Source organism: Geotrypetes seraphini, chromosome 3, assembly GCF_902459505.1.
Source record: "Geotrypetes seraphini chromosome 3, aGeoSer1.1, whole genome shotgun sequence".
NCBI lineage: Eukaryota > Metazoa > Chordata > Amphibia > Gymnophiona > Dermophiidae > Geotrypetes > Geotrypetes seraphini.
In genome coordinates, this window is record NC_047086.1 from 216,200,119 (window position 1) to 216,218,397 (window position 18,279).

Genomic DNA, 18,279 nt, shown 5'->3' on the forward strand with positions numbered 1-18,279 from the left:
ACACAGAAACATGATGGCAGATAAAGGCCCATCCAATCTGCCCATCCACAGCATCCATTATCTCTTCTTCTCCCTAAGCGATCTCATGTGCCTATCCCAAGCTTTCTTGAATTCAGACAGTTTTTGTCACCACCACCTGTTCCACACATCTACCACCTATTCTGTAAAAATGTATTTCCGTATATTACTCCAGCAGCATCTGGTATGGGAAAGCCTAGTAGAGCATCACACAGCTGTCTTAAGTAGCCTGATGGATACACTAATGGGCCATAGAGAGGAGGACCCAGGCCCATAAGACACTCTAACCACTACATTTATGATAGAAAGTGTGAGGCCACCAAAATTCACCAAAATCCTACTCTACCGCCATATAGATGCTAGCTGCAGCCATAAAGGCTATTCAGGTGGTAGACCAGGTAGGTATAGTAGGTTTTGGGGGAGTTTTGGAGGGCTCACACTAAATTATAACGGGGTTTTGGTGAGATGTACATCTGGCACCCTTTATGTGAAGTCTGCAGCAGTGGCCTCTAAGGTGGCCCACTGCTCTGTTGGTATGTTTGTATGGCCAGTAAAATTACAATGCTGGCGCTTCCCATATCCAAATGGTCTGCATTTGGACACTTGGAGCTTGGATGCATCTGTGGTCAAAAATACTGCATAAAGTTAGACGTCTTTGTAGCCAATGGGGTTCATAATAAAAAAAAAAAGTCTAAAAAGCGATCAGCTCAGCGGCCCCAGCAACCTGCCTACCCCCTACAGCAATGATCGCGGCAGGAGAGATGCCTCATCTCCCCTACCGCGATGCCATCACTCCTCTACCCGAACTGCCACGACCCGCGGCAGGAGAGATTCCCTATTTCTCCTGCCGCGGGTTGTGGCAGTTCGGGTAGAGGAGTCGGCTGGCCTGGCTGGCCTGTTGAACGGGCGGGCTTGGCACCCGTCCGTCCGGCCAACATTTAACAGGTATGGGGGTTGGGATTGGGGGTGGGGGGTCGTGGGTCGGCGGGGGGGTTGCCGGTTGGCGGGGGAAGGGCCGATCGGTGGTTTGGGGGGGCGGTCTTTGGGGGGGTTGTGTCGAGGGCAGGAGGGCCTGGGATCCCTCCTGCCTGTATTATAGTGGGGGTGGGGGGTAGGGGGTCTGCCTGGGCAGGAGGGGTTGGGCTCCCTCCTGACTGATCTTCTAGGGAGTGGGAGCGAGAGGCTAGGAGGGCTTGGGCTCCCTCCTGGCCGGATCGGACTCAGGGGGGGGGTTGGGGATCACGGGGCAGGAGGGCTTGGGTTCCCTCCTGCCCTGAACGTAATCGGGGGGGTTGGGGATCACGGGGCAGGAGGGCTTGGGTTTCCTCCTGCCCCGATGTCTTGGGGGGGGGGTTGGGGTGGATTCTGTAACTGGTGTTGTTTTTGACAGACACCGGTTATAGAATCCAGCTTTTAGGCGAAGGACTGGCTCCTCCTTCGCCTAAAAGCCCTTGTGTTGGACGTTTGGGGCTTAGGCGTTTTTTAGGTTCATTATGGGGTATAAGTTTAGACGTAGTGTGGTGGGTGGTCTGGTCATTTAAACAGCTGAAGGTAGAGGCAGGCCATTATAAAAAAAAAAACTCCTTTTGGACGTTTTTTTTTGATTATGGACATTTTCCCTGCTTCTACTTTCAACGTTTAAGGTCTTAGGCCAAAAGGGGACTTAGATGTTTTTTTTGATTATGCCCCTCCACATGTCCAAGCAGGTAATTTTTGGAAAAAAATTTGGACATCCAATACACTCAAATCTTTATCTGACTTTGGACTTCTAGCGGTAAACACACAAAGTCGGACTTAAACGCACTATTGAAAATGCCCCTCTTAGTCAAGCGATTTTCCACTGTTTTCATTCTGTATTTTTCTGACAACGAAAAAAGTGGAAAATCACTGGACTAAGTGTATAGCCCTCGATGGAGACTGCTCCAACTTTGTTGTTTGGGCTGAAAACTTTTCAGCAGCCCCTCGTAGTAATAATAATAATAATAACTTTGTTTTTTATATACTGCAACACCATATTAGTTCTGGGCGATTTACATCAACAGGACTATTACAAAATAGCGATCATTACATGTCATATAACACAGCAGTAATATTCGAATTACAAATCATTTCAATCAATTTACATTTCATAATTGCTGTCCAGTGACAAATTTATCAAATAAATATGTTTTCAAAAACCTTCTAAAAGAATAGTACGACTGGGTTTGTGGTAACAGAGTATTCCATCATATATTTATTTTTCCTGCTTGATAGGTTAATGGTTTTTCCCCAAAATCTTTTATAACAACAGGCCTTTTGGGAGCGCTGCGAAATCTCCATTGATCAGTGACCTCACACGACAACCCATTTAGTTGTATATTGTATATATATTTATTAGTAATCAAAAATAGTCAGCTTACAAAGAATAAGTCTCAGCCAATTGAGTTAACAGATAGCATATATAGAATGCCAGCCTTCTGTATACCTGGTGTCTGTTCTGCTTAATCCATTAGTAAACTGGTCTTTTATACATTCTTAGCAACCTAAGACCACATTAGTACATGCTGTGTTCTTGATTTCTATTGGAAATTCATAATTGTCATTTCATTATCAGTTAATTAATTGGTTAACAACATAGACTTTCTGAGTCATATTGAAGTGTGATGTCTTATTGCCAAATGGCTTTCCTGATTTCCCTGACATTTGTGCTTTTAATATCAAGAATCACTAATTTCCAAGCAAGGCCCATCTTATTCCTGTTACTTATTTGCATAGTTATCAATTTCATATCCTTGTGGTTGGTATTATTTCTGATAAGTCAACTTAACCTGGAATTATAGTGATGTGTTACTTTCCTTCTGATGCTGCTAATTTCCGTTATCATAAACAAACTACCGTACTTGTTTGCCATTGTCAGCAGATGTTTGCTAGTTTCTGTGTGAAAGATGAGTTTCGCATGAAAACTGCTTATGTTAGCAGAGAGAGAAATTATATGAGAGATGTGATTCTTCTAATAGTTTGTTCAGGGTGCTTTTAGGCCTAAAGTAGCATTACCATATTTCTGTTAATCTGAGGTTCACAGGGGTCTGTCTTTACCTCCAGTTTCATGGAGGTCTTAGGATCTTCACCTGTACAGGTCTTTGTCCTCCACCTCTTCCTCACTTTGGTGCCGTGAAAGCATACCAGTAGTTTTTTTTGAGTGTTCTTGTTGGACTTGAATATTGCAAAGTGGGAAATAAGGTAGATAGGTACTAAGCCAAATGACTGTTATAGGGGAAAACACCCTCCAGGGATTCAAGACAAATTTAAACAAGTTCCTGCTGAACCAGAACATACACAGGTAAGACTAGACTCAGTAGAGCACTGGTCTTTGACCTAAGGGCCACTGCGGGAGCGGACTGCTGGACACGATGGACCACTGGCAATTCTTATGTTCTTATGTTCTCTGGCTTCAAACAGTAGCTAATGGAGTAAGAGGATAAAGTTAGGACAGCAAAATGTTTATCCTAACTTGGCTGTCTTAACTTTATCTGCTGAGCTAATAGGGCACTGCTCTGCATATCAGCCAATGCCTGGTCAACTTCCAGGTGGCTACAGATACCCAGATATTCAATGCTAGAAGCTGGATATGGCCTGCCATTGGATATCAGGACTCAGCTTAACATGCGGTAGTGAGTGGCCTAAAAACCTCTGGTCATCATCAGCTCAATATTGACTCCATATTTTATATATAGTACCACTCCTATTTTTATAGACCCATCCTCCTATTCTATAGGGGAAAATCCTTAGGCTCCTGGTGCTAGTATGCCAGGGCTGCTTATAAATGAAATGGAAAGAATGAGGAAAGCAGGAATGCACAAAGCCACAGCAGAAATGTGAATTCTGATGTCATCTGCTGTACAATGTTGTGTTTAGAGTTCAAATCAAGCCCCTACGCCAGGGGTGTCCAATGTCGGTCCTCGAGGGCCGCAGTCCAGTCGGGTTTTCAGGATTTCCCCAATGAATATGCATGAGATCTATGTGCATGCACTGCTTTCAATGCATATTCATTAGGGAAATCCTGAAAACCCGACTGGACTGCGGCCCTCGAGGACCGACATTGGACACCCCTGCCCTACGCCTACAAAAGGGTTACCATATGGCCCCAGAAAAAAGAGCAAAACAAAAAACAAGTGGGGAAGGGACTGTATACATCAACCTATATTCTTTAAGGCGTTTTTGTTTTTAGTTATGACGCTGCCAGTTTTTTCCTGCAAGCGTTAATATTGAAGTCATTTAGCACAGCATTACAAGCCTAGAGCCATTTCTTGGAATATATATTATATCAGCGCCATCAACTAGATCACAAGCCTACCCCTGAAGAAGGCTTTCTAGTGGAAGCCAAAACACAAACTGTGTTGGATCCAAGAATATAAGCAAAAGAGGACTCTCAATAAGGCTTGGTGTTTTACATATAAAATATGTTTTTATGATTATTTTCAATAAGTTGTAATTGGTCTATAGATTGATGTGTACAGTCCCTTCCCCACTTGTTTTTAGTTCTGCTCTGCTTTGCGTGGGGTTGAGTTTTCCTGTCTCTTGTGGAGTCCAGAAAAAAGAGAACAGATTGAGACATCCAGGTTTTACTTCCATTGCTTTCAACGGAAGTAAAACCCAGATGTCTCTATCTGTCCTCCTTAGCTCCATTTCTTTCAGTGGAAGTAAAACCCGGATGTCTCTATCTCTCCTCATTTTTCTGGAGCCATATGGTAACCCTACCCTACTTGTCTGTGTTGCCTGCTGAAGTATTGGCTTCCGTGTGACATATGTTGCTGCTGTTAGAAAGGGGTAAAGTGATAAATAAATTTATGTAAACCGTTCTGAGCTCCCCTGGGAATAAATAAATACTACTATTTATCATTTCTATAGCGCCACCAGGTATACACACGGCTGAACACCAAACATGGAAAAGACAGTCCCTGCTCAAAAAAGCTTAAAATCTAGTTATGATAGACAGACTGGACAAAAAGGTGCATCTATACACAGTATTCAGGTGGGGAATTACAGAGGGACTGATATGACAGATATGGGTGCTTAGCAGATGGGTTGGAGTTAGGAATTGAAAGCAGCAGCAAAGAAGTGGGATTGGAGCATGGATTTGAATACTGCCAGAGACGGAGCTTGACTTAACGAGTCAGGCAGTTGGTTCCAGGCATACGGTGCAGCAAGGTAGAAGGGATGGAGTCTGGAGTTGGCCATAGAGGAGAGCACAGAACTAACCGACTAAAAATCATACAAAATACGGCTGTTCGTTTGATTTTTTAATCTGAGAAAACACGATCATATCAGTGTATATTATCAAAAGCTTCACTGGCTACCGTTTGAGGCTAGGATGTTATTTAAATTTGGATGCATTTGTTTTAAAGTTTTATTTGGCTTAGCACCGGCTTACCTTGTTTCTCATTTTAGTTTTTTAATTTCTAAGAAAAATATTCGTAGATCTGGTTGGTTTTATTTTCCTTCAGCAAATGCATGTCATTACAAAAAGTTTTGGATAGGACCTTAGCATTCCAAGCAGGATTAATGCATTCATGTTTGAATCTTCTTGTTTCTCCATTTCTTACTTACTATCAGTTTCGAAAAGATCTTAAAACCCACTTATTTAAACAATATAATATACATTACTGATTTTCATATTATCATGTAGTTATAATGTACTTTTATGGCCTCTTTTACAAAGTTGCCGCTGCGCTAACGGCCCTGAAGCCCATAGAGATTTAAAGGGCTTCGGGGCTGTTACCACGCGGCAGCCGCTAATGCGGCTTTGTAAAAGAGGCCGTTAATCTTTTTATCTATACTTATTTTACTTTATATTGTGTTTTTTTTATTCATTAGTTTTAATGCTTGTATTAGTTACTTAGAATTTTATTATGTATGATGTTATTATTATATTGTATGCTGAGTACCTATTGTGTAAACCGCTATGTTATATAAAAATAAATTATTATTATTATTGGCTGGAGTTATGAGGAATATTGTAATTGGATTCTGAATTTTTCTTGAAATGTTTCATTTTTGACAATTTAAATTAGAGGTCTGTTTCACCTTTCTCCTTATAACCAGATAATTAATATAAATAGCCAAAGAAAATACATTTCAAGGGAAACAGATCAGACAAGGACATGCATTAAGGATGTTACCACTTCAATAGCTTACTGACACCAGTAATCGGTGCCGCTAGTCCATTAAACCTTGTGTTACTTTTCAGTTTCATACCATCCTGGGGCAATTGGGATGTTACTAAGGGTGTGAAGAATGTCAGGCTAAATTATTGTAGCAGAAGACAGACAATCTGCTTCTAACTCTAGGGAATAATCATTTTGGCAAGGTGGGGAGGGGGCAACTGCTCCTGGACACTCATCAGTTAGTTCTAATCAGGACTGATGTTTGCGCCTGTATCACCAATCAGAGACTATACTGAAGCCAATTAAAATATTTCTAATTGCATCGAGCTTAGAGCATGACTCTGTGTATATATCACTTTGCTCCTTTCTAATGCCGTTACATGTGCAAAATGGAAACCATGACTTTCAGCAGGCAAGACAGCTTACTGTGGGCTTGATTTGAACTCTGAACATGACAAGTCACTTTAAACATCCACCAGTGAGGCCCTAGCTACATAAAGCTTGGAGATCCCTTGTTAATAAGTTATACCATATCGTATACCCTAGAAATTTATTTATCTAATTCGTTTTCTATCCCAAAGAGCTCAGAACGTGTTACAGGTTAAACATGCATAATATACAGTTAACAGGTTATGATTTGCAGTAGATTTGCCATAATTATAGTACAAGTTTACAATTGTCTATAAGGACACCTAGTAATACATATATGGAATTTTTTTTAAACAATTTTAATGTACATTGATATACATGTGCTAAAATTATTTCTGAACTTTTGTGAGGCCCTAAGCTGGAGTTTATAGGTAAATCTGGCACTAACATCCACACACCTAAAGCCACAGCATCACAGAAAAATTGAGCTTAAGAGATATCAAGTGCCACTTAGAATCACAGACAGAGCTGAAAAGGTTTTCAGGAGACCACCCAGTTCATCTTCTGTCTCTGGTACTTTATTTCCTATGAAATATATAGGGACAGTGGTAAAAAGCTTATATAAAAATAAATCATAAAACCCTCAGTAAGCATGACACTGCCACTCTATTCACACAGAGACTGCAATGTTTTGTGAAGAATGTGTGCTGCCTGGTCTGATTCGGTGGATGATTTAAGCTAAGTGGATGATTTTGTGCGCTGGTTGTTCTTTTGAGTTTCTGGACATTAAAAATATGAGCTGCATTGAATATCAAAACGAAAAATTGTTTTGGGGAGGTTTTTATACCAATTCTGTAGCCCTCTCTTTTATGAACGCATAGCACGGGTTTTAGCCCCAGCAGCAGCGGTAACTGTTCCGAAGCTCATAGGAATTCTATGAGTGTCGGACCAGTTACTGCCGTTGCTGGCGCTAAAACCCAGGCTATGCGTTCGTTAAAGAGGGAGTAAGTTAGGAAGCGTATTTATTTTGTTACTTAGTTTTCTATTCCGTTCTCCCCAATGAGCTCAGAACGGATTACACATGAGTGCTAAATGGCACTATGTAAGAATTTCCTTTGTTTCTGAGGCTTTTCCTTCCCCATAATTTAGAACATGTGAATGGAAGAGTGTTGGTGTTGTGTTTACAGTGGGTTGTGTGAGTATTTTTTGATAAACATGAGAACATAAGAATTGCCGCTGCTGGGTCAGACCAGGGGTTCATCCTGCCCGGCAGTCCACTCACGTGGCACCCCCAGGTCAAAGACCAGTGCTCTAAATGAGTCCAGCGTATGTCCCAGTTTAGCAGGAACTTGTCCAGCTTAGTCTTGAAACCCTTGAAGGTTTTTTTCATGTACCACAGACTCCGGAAGAGCGTTCCAGCTCTCCACCACTCTCTGGGTGAAGAAGAACTTCTTTACATTTGCATGGAATCTATCCCCTTTCAACTTTAGAGATTGCCTTCTCATTCTCCCTACCTTGGAGAGTGTGAACAGTCTGTCTTTATCTGCTAAGTCTATTCCCTTCATTATCTTGAATGTTTTGATCATGTCCCCTCTCAGTCTCCTCTTTACAAGGGAGAAGAGGCCCAGTTTCTCCAATCTCTCACTGTATGGCAACTCCTCCAGCCCCTTAACCATTTTAGTTGCTCTTCTCTGGACCCTTTCGACCTGTACTGTGTCCTTCTTCATGTACGGCGACCAGTGCTGGACGCAGTACTCCAGGTGAGGACGCACCATGGCCCGGTACATTATTTCCTAAACCATTCCAAGTAATATGTTTGACTTACTCCAATCCCACTAAGATGGTTATTTCTTCAATAGTACTCTAACTTGGAATCACATATAGCTCATAAATACCTCTTATTCCAAGTGATAAATATCCATTGTGATATATAATTCAACCACTCTTAATAGCTATAAATTTCATAACTTTACTGAAACTTCAGACCTCAAAAACACCACTCATCGCTCAAATGTTTATCATAACAATAAGCTTGATGTGTTGTCTCCTCACTGGCCCTCTTTTTTTATCCGTATTGGATATCAATATTTAAAGTGCAATAGTTTCAAAGTGCTTAAAAAGTGCTTTAAAGTGCTACTAGTCAAATGCTTTTACATATATTACTAAAGGTTTATGACTGCACTTTAAATACTGAAATCCAATTAGGATTAAAACAAAGTGGGTCAGTGAGGAAACAACACGTCAAGCTTATCGCTATGATAAACATTTGAGCGATAAGTGGTGTTTCTGAGGTCCAAAGCTTCAGTAAAGTTATGAAATTTATAGCTATTAAGAGTGGTTGAATCATATATCACAGCGGATATTTATCACTTGGAATAAAAGATATTTATGACTTACTCCAGTGACAGAGATTTTGCCACCTCCCTAGGTAATTTGTGCCATTGCTTGCCTATTCTCCCACGTACAAAGTTCTTCCTGAAATCTCACCTTAATCTCCCCTGCTGTACTTTAAACCCACTAGTTCACGCTCTTTCACCATTCTCATTATCAACTTCCTTTATGTCACTTTTTTCAAACACTAAGCACATTGGAGAAAATTTTATATAGGCCGCCCAAAATGAGGCGCTCGGTTTTGGACAGGAATCTTTGAGATGCACACAAAGTATTTGGCTGAATTGGTGATAACAATCAATTATTGGCTTAAGCACTTAGGGGGAATTTTTATAAATTGTGTCTGATATGCGCCTATAATATGTCAATCACATTTAGGTACCTATTACAGTATCACGCCTAACTTAAATCTTAGAGAAGTTGCTTTCCATTTTATTGTGAGCTTGAATGTAGTTCCCGATTTGGATGTCTCATCCATGAGGCTATGTAACTTATACGTAAAGTAAGGTTGGGAGCCTTTGCCAGCCCCAGCTCCTAAAGATGCTATAAAGCGAAACACAGTCCTATGTCGGGCGTGACTCTTGATGATCTTTTTAAAACAGCTTTTGTGGAGTTGACTGTTTATGATTCTATCAGATGTGGTATGACGGGTGATACAGAACTTCTGCCTAAACGTTAGATGCATAAACCTTGCAAATTGACTTTTGATGCCGAAGGCACAATGGACTTGGGAGATAGTATTCTTTTAAACATGGGGGAAGGGAAGGGCTTTCAATGTAATAGTGGTTAGGGGTTATGTTTATGAATATTTATTGATTCATTGATGTATTGTATGCAAAAATTGTGGTGATATATAACTGTTTAATATTTGAATTTATAGTAGTTGATAGCTTCTTTAGGCTTGATGTATAGAATTAACTGAAGCTATAGGTTTGCCCCGCTATTGGTGTGAATTAACTTAAAACTTAGGCACCTGTAATGCAGGCCAAGGTTTTAAAGGCCTACATTACAGGCTCTCGGAGAAAGTGTGAACTCGCAGGCCTTGAGCATGCGCAGATGCTCAAGGCCCAGCAAAGAAGAGGACACAGATCTTCGGGCACCGGCACCGGCATGAACTGTGCCGGTGCCGGTAGCCAGATGGGGGGTAAGCAGCATGTTCGGGTGGGTCTGGGGGATTTCAGATCGTGGCGGGGGGGATGCGATGTGAGCGGGGGGAATGCCGGATCGCGGGGGGGGAGGGTGCCGGATTGCGGGGGGGGGGGGGGGGGGGAAGGATGGCGGATCACGCAGGGGGGGCCTTTGGGGGGAGCAATGCCAGTTCTCAGGGGGGGTAGAGCAGCGCCGCTGGCCTTGGGGGGTGGGGTGGGTGGGAACATATCAAGCGAGTTTCCCTTAGTTCCTATGGGGAAACTCGCTTTGATATACGAGTATTTTGGTTTACGAGCATGCTTCTGGAACGAATTATGCTCATAAACCAAGGTACCACTGTATTCTATAAAGGCTGTTCCACTAGGAATGGCCTTTATAAAATTCATAGCTTTTTTCTAGGTACCTTAAATATTACAACTTGGACCTTAGTGGTGCCCCTGTATGTTCTATGAAGTTTTGTCACACACAGATTGAAAGCACCTGCATTGTCATTGGTCCCTTTTATATTTTCATAAAGTTCAAGTTTCAAGTTTTATTAAAATTTGATGTGCATGCAATGTCAAATATTTCAAAGCGTATTACAAATTTAAAATAGGGAAAATCCATATGGCAGTTTAATACACAATACAGTGCTTAAAGTGCTCTTATTTATAATTTAAATATTTTTATACAGTACTCATCTTTTTTTGCAAACGCGGCTAGGGGTACATACTCCGACATCGGACTATGTTTCGCCACAGGCTGTTTCAAGGATTTCCCCCTTTAGTTGCCCACGGGATATCATGGAATATCTGAATCACCTCTTCCAAATCAAGGTGGGGAGAGATGATTCAGATATTCAAACAACACTAAATCATAAAAAGCTCAGCAATGAAAGATAAGTGTTGCATTCTTATAATATTCATGAAATTATTAAAATTATTTTTGGAGTGAAGAATTATTTATAAAAAAGATCAATGAGGATAAAGGCTGATTCCTAGAAAAACCTTATGGTTCAGACAACTGATATCAGTGGAACAGCTATCTGAAAATCCCCCCCCCCCCAAAAAAAAAAGTGAAAATATAAAGAAAAATTTAAAAAAAACATAGCTTAAGAACACACCTGATATATAGCAAGGTGCTTCTATCAGTACAACATCACCAAGGGGTCCTTTTATCAAGCCGCGCTAGCGGGATTAGCACGTCGGATATTTCATCACGCGCTAACCCCCACGGCCAGCTAAAAATCTAACGCCTGCTCAATGCAGGCGCTAGTGGCTAGCGCAGCAGGCGGTTTAACATTAACATGTGGTATTACGTGCATTAAACCCCTATCGCAGCTTGATAAAAGGACCCCTAAAATCATCCCCATCCTTTCTGAGACTACTGCTGAACCACCTCTTCGCTCTACAATCGGTACAAATCTCCGCTGGATGATTTGTCTTCTGCCAGCCTCGCTACACTTACCTCACCCCTCTCTTCAAATCACTTCACTGGTTCCCTATCCGTCCTTGCAAACTCCTATTACTAACTTACAAGTGTGTTCATTCTGCAGACTCTCAGTATCTCCCCTCTCTTGTGTCTCCTCATACACCTCCCTGAGAACTCTGTTCCTCAGACAGATTGCTTTTATCAGTACACTTCTCCTCCACTTCTGATTCTAGACCGTTCCTTTTATCTCACCGCCCTGTATGCCTGGAATAAACTACCTGAGTCATTGCGTAATCCCCGTTCCTGACCTTGTTCAAAAGTAGGCTGAAAACCCACCCAACTTTCAACTCATAACCTTATTCCCCTCTACCCCTTTGCTCATCACCTTAGCCTGCAGTTTAACCATTCCCTCTAAATGTAACCCCTACCCTGGTATGCTGTTTGTCTGTCATAATTGTTTAGATTGTAAGCTCATTCGAGCAGTGACTGTCTCCTTTGTGACTCTGAACAGCATTGCGTATGTCTGATAGCGCTCTAGAAATAATTAATAGTAATAGCATAGGGCTTTGGAATGGAAGTGGCCACAGGGCCCCCCCAAAAATTGGCAGTCGGCAGTCAGAAGAGTTATGGCTTTCCCAACTCCGCCACCTAACTCCTCCTTGGCCACTGTTATTTTAAATCTTTGCAGCTGTCAGAGGCAATGATTGAGCCTGCTGCCGTCGGAGTACCTCGGAAGACTTCATTCTGCGGCATCCTGACTTCACGGGAACAGGAAGTTGCTGCAGAATGAAGACTTCCGGGACAGGCTGATGGCAGCAGGCTCACTCATTGCCGCTGATGGCTGCCCGAAGATTTAAAATGGCAGCGACTGGAAAGGAGGTAGTTGGGGGAACCAGAGGCTGGAGAGAGAGGTCTAGGGTAGAGCTTTTAGGACCTCCAAACAAAATAGCGTTTTCTTATCAAGCGGCCTTATGCTGGAATTCTTTCCCTCCAGCTATTAAATTGGAAACCCATCATATGAGATTAAAAAAAAAAAGAGTTGGAAGACTTCTTTATTTCAGAATCAGGAAAGTAACATAAAAGATATTTAAGGGGTTGATATTCAAAGCAATTTAAATGGACAGGAGAGGCTCCTGGCTGTTTAAATCGCTTGTGGCAGGGCTATCCATAGATATTCAATAGCAATTATCTGGATAGTTTCACTGATGATCCCCTCTAACGGCCTGTGTAAAAACTGGATAGTTTGTGGGCGGTCTAAGGGTGGAGTTAGCTGCAAATTTCAGTAGTCAGTGCCGAAAGCCACACATGCCCTGGCATTGAATATCTAGGGTTAAGTCAGCATGCAGCTGGAAATGGCTTGTAAGCCACTCACCACTGTGGTCTGAACCCTGACCTACTACTATTAATTATTTCTATAGTGCTACCATATGCATGCAGCGCTGCACAGAGTCACAAAGAAGAAGAAAACAGTCCCTGCTCGACAGAGCTTATAATCTAAATAGGCAAGACAGACAAACAGGAAGTTGTCTGGATACAGTTAAGGGGAACGGTTAATCAGCGGCCTGTTTTTAAGGGCAGAGGAGTAGGGTTAAGGATTGAAAGCTATATCAAACAGGTGGGTTTTCATGTCTGCTTTTAAAAAAGGGAAGGGGCCTGACGGACAAACTCCGGTAATTTATTCCAGTCATAAGGGGCAGCTAGATGAAAGGAACGAAGTCTGGAGTTGACAGTGGAGGAGAAGGGTAACGCTAAGAGAGACTTATCTGAGAAACGGAGACCTGTAAGTTTTTATTTATTATTGAAACTTTATGAAATGTTGTAGATATCGTAACTCCTACAAATGCTCTAGACTCTTTTATTGTAATCCATACTGGATAACATTTTGACAGTGGCGGGATATAATTTTTTTAGTGTATTGTATTGTTCTTCCCTTTGTTTTGCTTCTCTCACCACTGAAAGCCATTTTCTTTTACTTTCATCGTTGTGTAGCAGAAAGTCTCAAATATTTACAAATTGTCGCCATCCTTACTGAAGCGGTACTATGATGGAGGCTCCTATGACGGCTTTGTTGGGTTGATGGGCAGGAGGAACACAGGTAAGGCTTCTCTGCTGTTATTCCTCTTGTGCTTCTTTACTGAAAAGCAAAGAATCAAATCTGAGATGGAGTGAATTGACATCACACCCAAAAGAGGAGTCTGAGTCCTTGGGCACTGTCCCTGTTAGTTACAGATGGAAAAAGGAAACAGCAGGACTGGCTCAGCCTGTCAGGACTGACCTGGGACAGGTGGGCAGCCCTACTGGCCAGTGACAAGAGTTGAATGTAGAACAATTCCACGATTATGTGGCCTAATGGATAAGGCATCTGACTTTGGATCAGAAGATTAAGGGTTCAAATCCCTTCATGGCCAGTAATTTGGGTTTTGGCCAGGTACTGGATTGGCCACCATGAGAACGGGCTACTAGGCTTGATGGACCATTGGTCTGACCCAGTAAGGCTGTTCTTATGAAGGTGGCCTTTTCATTGGTTGAGAACCAACATTTGGTTTTTTTTCACTCCAAGATGCAGACCACTACCAGTACTGATTCTATCTAATGATGATACATAAATGCTCACAAAAACCACTACAACTTCCTCCCATGCATTTAAAAAAAATATTTATTCATTTTAAAGCCTAAAATAAGTGCAACATATTATACAGATATTTTACACTTTAACAGCACTTAAATTCTGTCAAATTATATTTTATGACAAATACATATATCATCCCCCCCTTTCTACATATCCAACAAATGCACTCAAATTAAAAGTATCTCCCCACCCAATCTGGACATGTATGATCAATGGGAAAAATCAACAATCACTCCTTATAAAATTTTGTCAATGGCTCCCAAACATTCCCCCCATGCATTTGATTTGGAGAAAAGCCATAGATGAGCTCCCGGCAGTGGAAGCAGTCCATAGCACTACTACTACTATTTATTATTATTTCTATAGCACTACTAGATGTATACATTTATTTATTTAATTTGTTTTATATCCTATCCTCCCCAGAGAGCTCAGAACCATATTTTTTGCTTCATAAGACGCACTTTTTTTCCACCCAAAATTGGGTGGAAATTTTGTTCCATCTTATGAAGCAAAAGTAACATTTTAAAACACCCCCACCCACCCCATTGTATCTTTTCAAAATGTCCCTCTCGTTGGGGGTACGCGAGCTTACTGCCGCCGCTGCTCCCTACTGGCCACCACTGCGCTGCAACTCCAGGAAGGGAAGGGCCAGCGTGCCATGCTGGACACTGCCTTCCTCCCTCCCTGCCGCGCTGAAGCCTGCCTACTCTCCGCCGATTCCTCCTCCTCTGGCTTGGGTCTGCCGCCGCCGCCGCGCCGCATCTCAAAGAAGGGAAGGGCCAGCGTGCAACGATTGCATGTTGCCGGCCCACAAGCCTTCTCCCGGCAAAAAATACGATAACATACATAATAATTAAAACAAACGAAATACAGACAAGTAGGTCTATACAATAACCCCCGCCCCCCCTTTTAACAAAACCATAGCGCGCTTTTAGTACCAGCCGTAGCAGTAATGGCTCTAATACTCATAGAATTCCTATGAGCATCGGAGCTTTTATCTCTGCAGTCGGCGCTAAAAACTGTGCTACAGTTTTGTAAAAGGGGAGGTTAATGTGCAATTAATGTAATTACGCAGATGGGATATAGACAATTTGTGTTTTACGGAATGTATGGCAGGAGGAGAAGGAAAGGGATTGAATGCTCTACTCTGGTGATGATGAGTGGAGGATGTTGGAGTCTAGTGCTATACTGTACACAAGCGCATGAGACAGTCCCTACTCATCAGAACTTAGAATGATGCTGATGTTGCTTTATCCCCCCCCAAAAAAAAAAATGTTTGGGGCTACAAAATTAAGAAAGGGAAGGAGGACTTGTATGCTGCTTTGGCATTTTAAAGCTGACATTCAAAGTGGTGGGCACTGGAGAATTAAGTGACTTGTCCAGGGTCACAAGGAGCAGCACTGGGATTTGATCTCACAACCAGTGAGCCACAACCCTTCCTCTTATATGTACCAATCACATATACCAAAATCAGGAAAGTAACATAGAAAACAGAACTATAAGGGGTCCTTTTACTATGGCACAAACCTATTTAGCGTGCACTGATTAATATAGTGTGCACTAAATGCTAAGGCGCCCATGGGGAGAGTGTGGCACAGTGGTTAAAGCTCCAGCCTCAGCACCCTGTGGTTGTGGGTTCAAACCCACGCTACTCCTTGTGACCCTGGGCAAGTCACTTAATCCCCCCATTGCCCCAGGTACTTTAGATAGATTGTGAACCCGCCGGGACAGAGAGGGAAAACTGCTTGAGTACCTGAATAAATGCATGTAAACTGTTCTGAGCTCCCCTGGGAGAATGGTATAGAAAATTGAATAAATAAATAAAAAAAATAAATAAAAAAATTATATTCTATGGGCACCTTAGCATTTAGCATGTGCTAATCTTTAGCACACGCTAAATCGGTTTGCACACCTTAGTAAAAGGACCCCAAAATTTATTATAAAAGATAATTTACAGAAAATATAAGTTTTCAATTTTTTGTGAAATTGCATATATGAAACCTACTCAAACTTCCTGAGGCGAGAAATTCCATATTTTTGCTGATTGATAAAAGAAAGGCTTCTGCATCTTAGGCCTTTCACAGAAGGAAAATCCAAAAGCAAATAATTCCCACTGTGAGCAGAAGAACAAAAGCTTAACAAGTACATTGAAGAAGACAAATTTGCAAAGGAACATCTCCCTAAATCTTTAAAAATCAAAACAATATATCTTAAACAATGAGCAAGCCTACACAGGTTATCAACAGAAGTTGCATAAGTAAAGGAGAAACCAAAAAAAACCACTGTGGAGTAACGATGTTCCTGAAATGGACTTTATTGAAGATTTGAAAGTTCCAAAAGTCAACATAAGAATCTACTTAAAAGCAAAGTAATCCACATAAAAACCTTTAGGACCTAGAGCTACATTCACAAAGCAAACTGATCATGTACCGATCGGTTTGCGAGCCCTTTGCGACTCGATTTCCCTCCGATCCAATTCACTAACCTGTGTAGTGATCCCATCCCGATCCATGCATGCAAATGAGGGGAATCGGCATGCAAAGCAGTAAGGAAGTGACTCAGTAAAATAAAAAAAGCAACACCAACTGGGCTGGCCGATCCAAAGTAAGCGACTGCTGAGGACCAGTCGCTGAGGTCCTTTCTGACTGCCCTGCTTCTCTGCCCCGATCTGCTCTCTGCCCTGATGTCCTGCCTGCCTGCTCTCTGCCCTGTCTCAGCCCTGACCTCCTGCCCTTCCCCGTACTGTGAGCCCGTGGTTTTAACCCATGGGTTAAAACCACAGGTTCACTGGGCTGTTTAAAAGTAAAAGTAAAAAAAAAAAGTTGCGGCTCTTAGACGCATGCACAGACCCTCTACAGAGGGTCTGCGCATGTGTCGGGATTGCTCTCTAGCGATCAGTGTGGTGGGTGGGGGGAGTGTCAACGATTGTTTTTATTTGCATGTAGGCCTTTTGTGAATTTGTCGGCCTGTATGCAATCGGGCACGGATCGGACATGGAATCGAGGGTTAGTGAATCTAGCCCCTAGTCCACTGAGAGCGTAGGACTCCCATAAGTAAAGAAGACAGATTATTTTATTTCATTTTTTCTGACAGATAAACAAGACAAAATAAGAAATTATAGGGTTTTATTATTATGGGAATAATTATAACATGGGCATTAAATGGGTGAATAAAGGAGTTAAGAGTTAAAAGCAGCTTCGAAAACTTGAGATTTTAGCCTAGATTTGAATAGGGCCAGCGACAGAACAGGATGTGCTGACTCTAGAAATCTGTTCCAGTGTACAGCATAGCAAGAGGGAAGGAACTTAGGGCTCCTTTTACTAAACGGTGCTAGAGATTTTTTTTGGTGGTGAGGTTTTTAGCGCAGGCCAGTGAGGTAAATGCTCTGACACTCATAAAATTCCTATGAGCGTCAGAGCATTTACCTCACCGGCCTGCGCTAAAAACCTCTAGCGCCGTTTAGCAAAACCCAGTGTTAGTCTAAAATCGGTGATGGAGAAACGAGGGTACAGATGAGAGTGACTTAACTTGTACTTGGTGAATGGAGTTCGCCTGGGAAGGGCGTAGGGAGAGATAAGAAAGGTGGGATTCAGAGGGACTGCAAAATGAATGCACTTGTAATCAGTGCTCCCTCTAAGCGGGCGGGTGTAGTGAGCAAAATTTTTTTCGCTGTGCGCTAAAAATATCGGGCGCCAGCGCCAACTCGCCCGATTCTCCTCTCGCCGCCCTGCCATCTCCGTACGCCGTGCGCTGTGACGTGAAACTTGTGCGCTGCGAGGCAATATTTTGTGCGCCAGCGCACGCCAGCGCAGCTTAGAGGGAACACTGCTAATTCAGCAAGAGGAGTTTGAACTGTATACGGAAATAGACACTGAGGCAGTGAAGTGACTTATGAAGAGGGGTTACGTGAGTGTAGTGTCACTGATGGAAGGCAAGTCGTGCAGCAGAATTTTGAATAGTTTGAAGGGGCGAGAGATGCTTTAGTGGGAGAACTGTGAGAAGAGTGATCTAAGTGGGAGGTAATGAAAGTGTATATATGAGTTTTGTTAGTGTGTTCAGAAAGGAAGGGGCACATTTTGGTGATTTTTTAGAGAAATAAATGATAGGTTTTAACATTAGATATTCATAGAGAAAAAGAGAGAGGACTAAAAAATAATCCCATTGTTATGA

The 18,279-nt window shown here is 42.2% G+C and overlaps 1 protein-coding gene and 1 non-coding gene across 2 annotated transcripts in view; both read left to right on the plus strand.

The window, feature by feature from the left end:
- The first annotated feature begins 395 nt into the window (after positions 1-395).
- TAC3 (tachykinin precursor 3) overlaps positions 396-18,279 on the plus strand; it is a 36,373-nt gene continuing 18,489 nt past the window's right edge. Inside the window, exons 1-2 of the mRNA XM_033938957.1 lie at positions 396-416; positions 13,470-13,575. Coding sequence (XP_033794848.1) covers positions 13,557-13,575 — 19 coding nt within the window. The 5' untranslated portion in view covers positions 396-416; positions 13,470-13,556. The remainder of the gene's footprint in view (positions 417-13,469; positions 13,576-18,279) is intronic.
- TRNAQ-UUG lies at positions 13,816-13,888 on the plus strand. The gene has a single exon. It is a non-coding gene; the product is annotated as a tRNA-Gln (tRNA).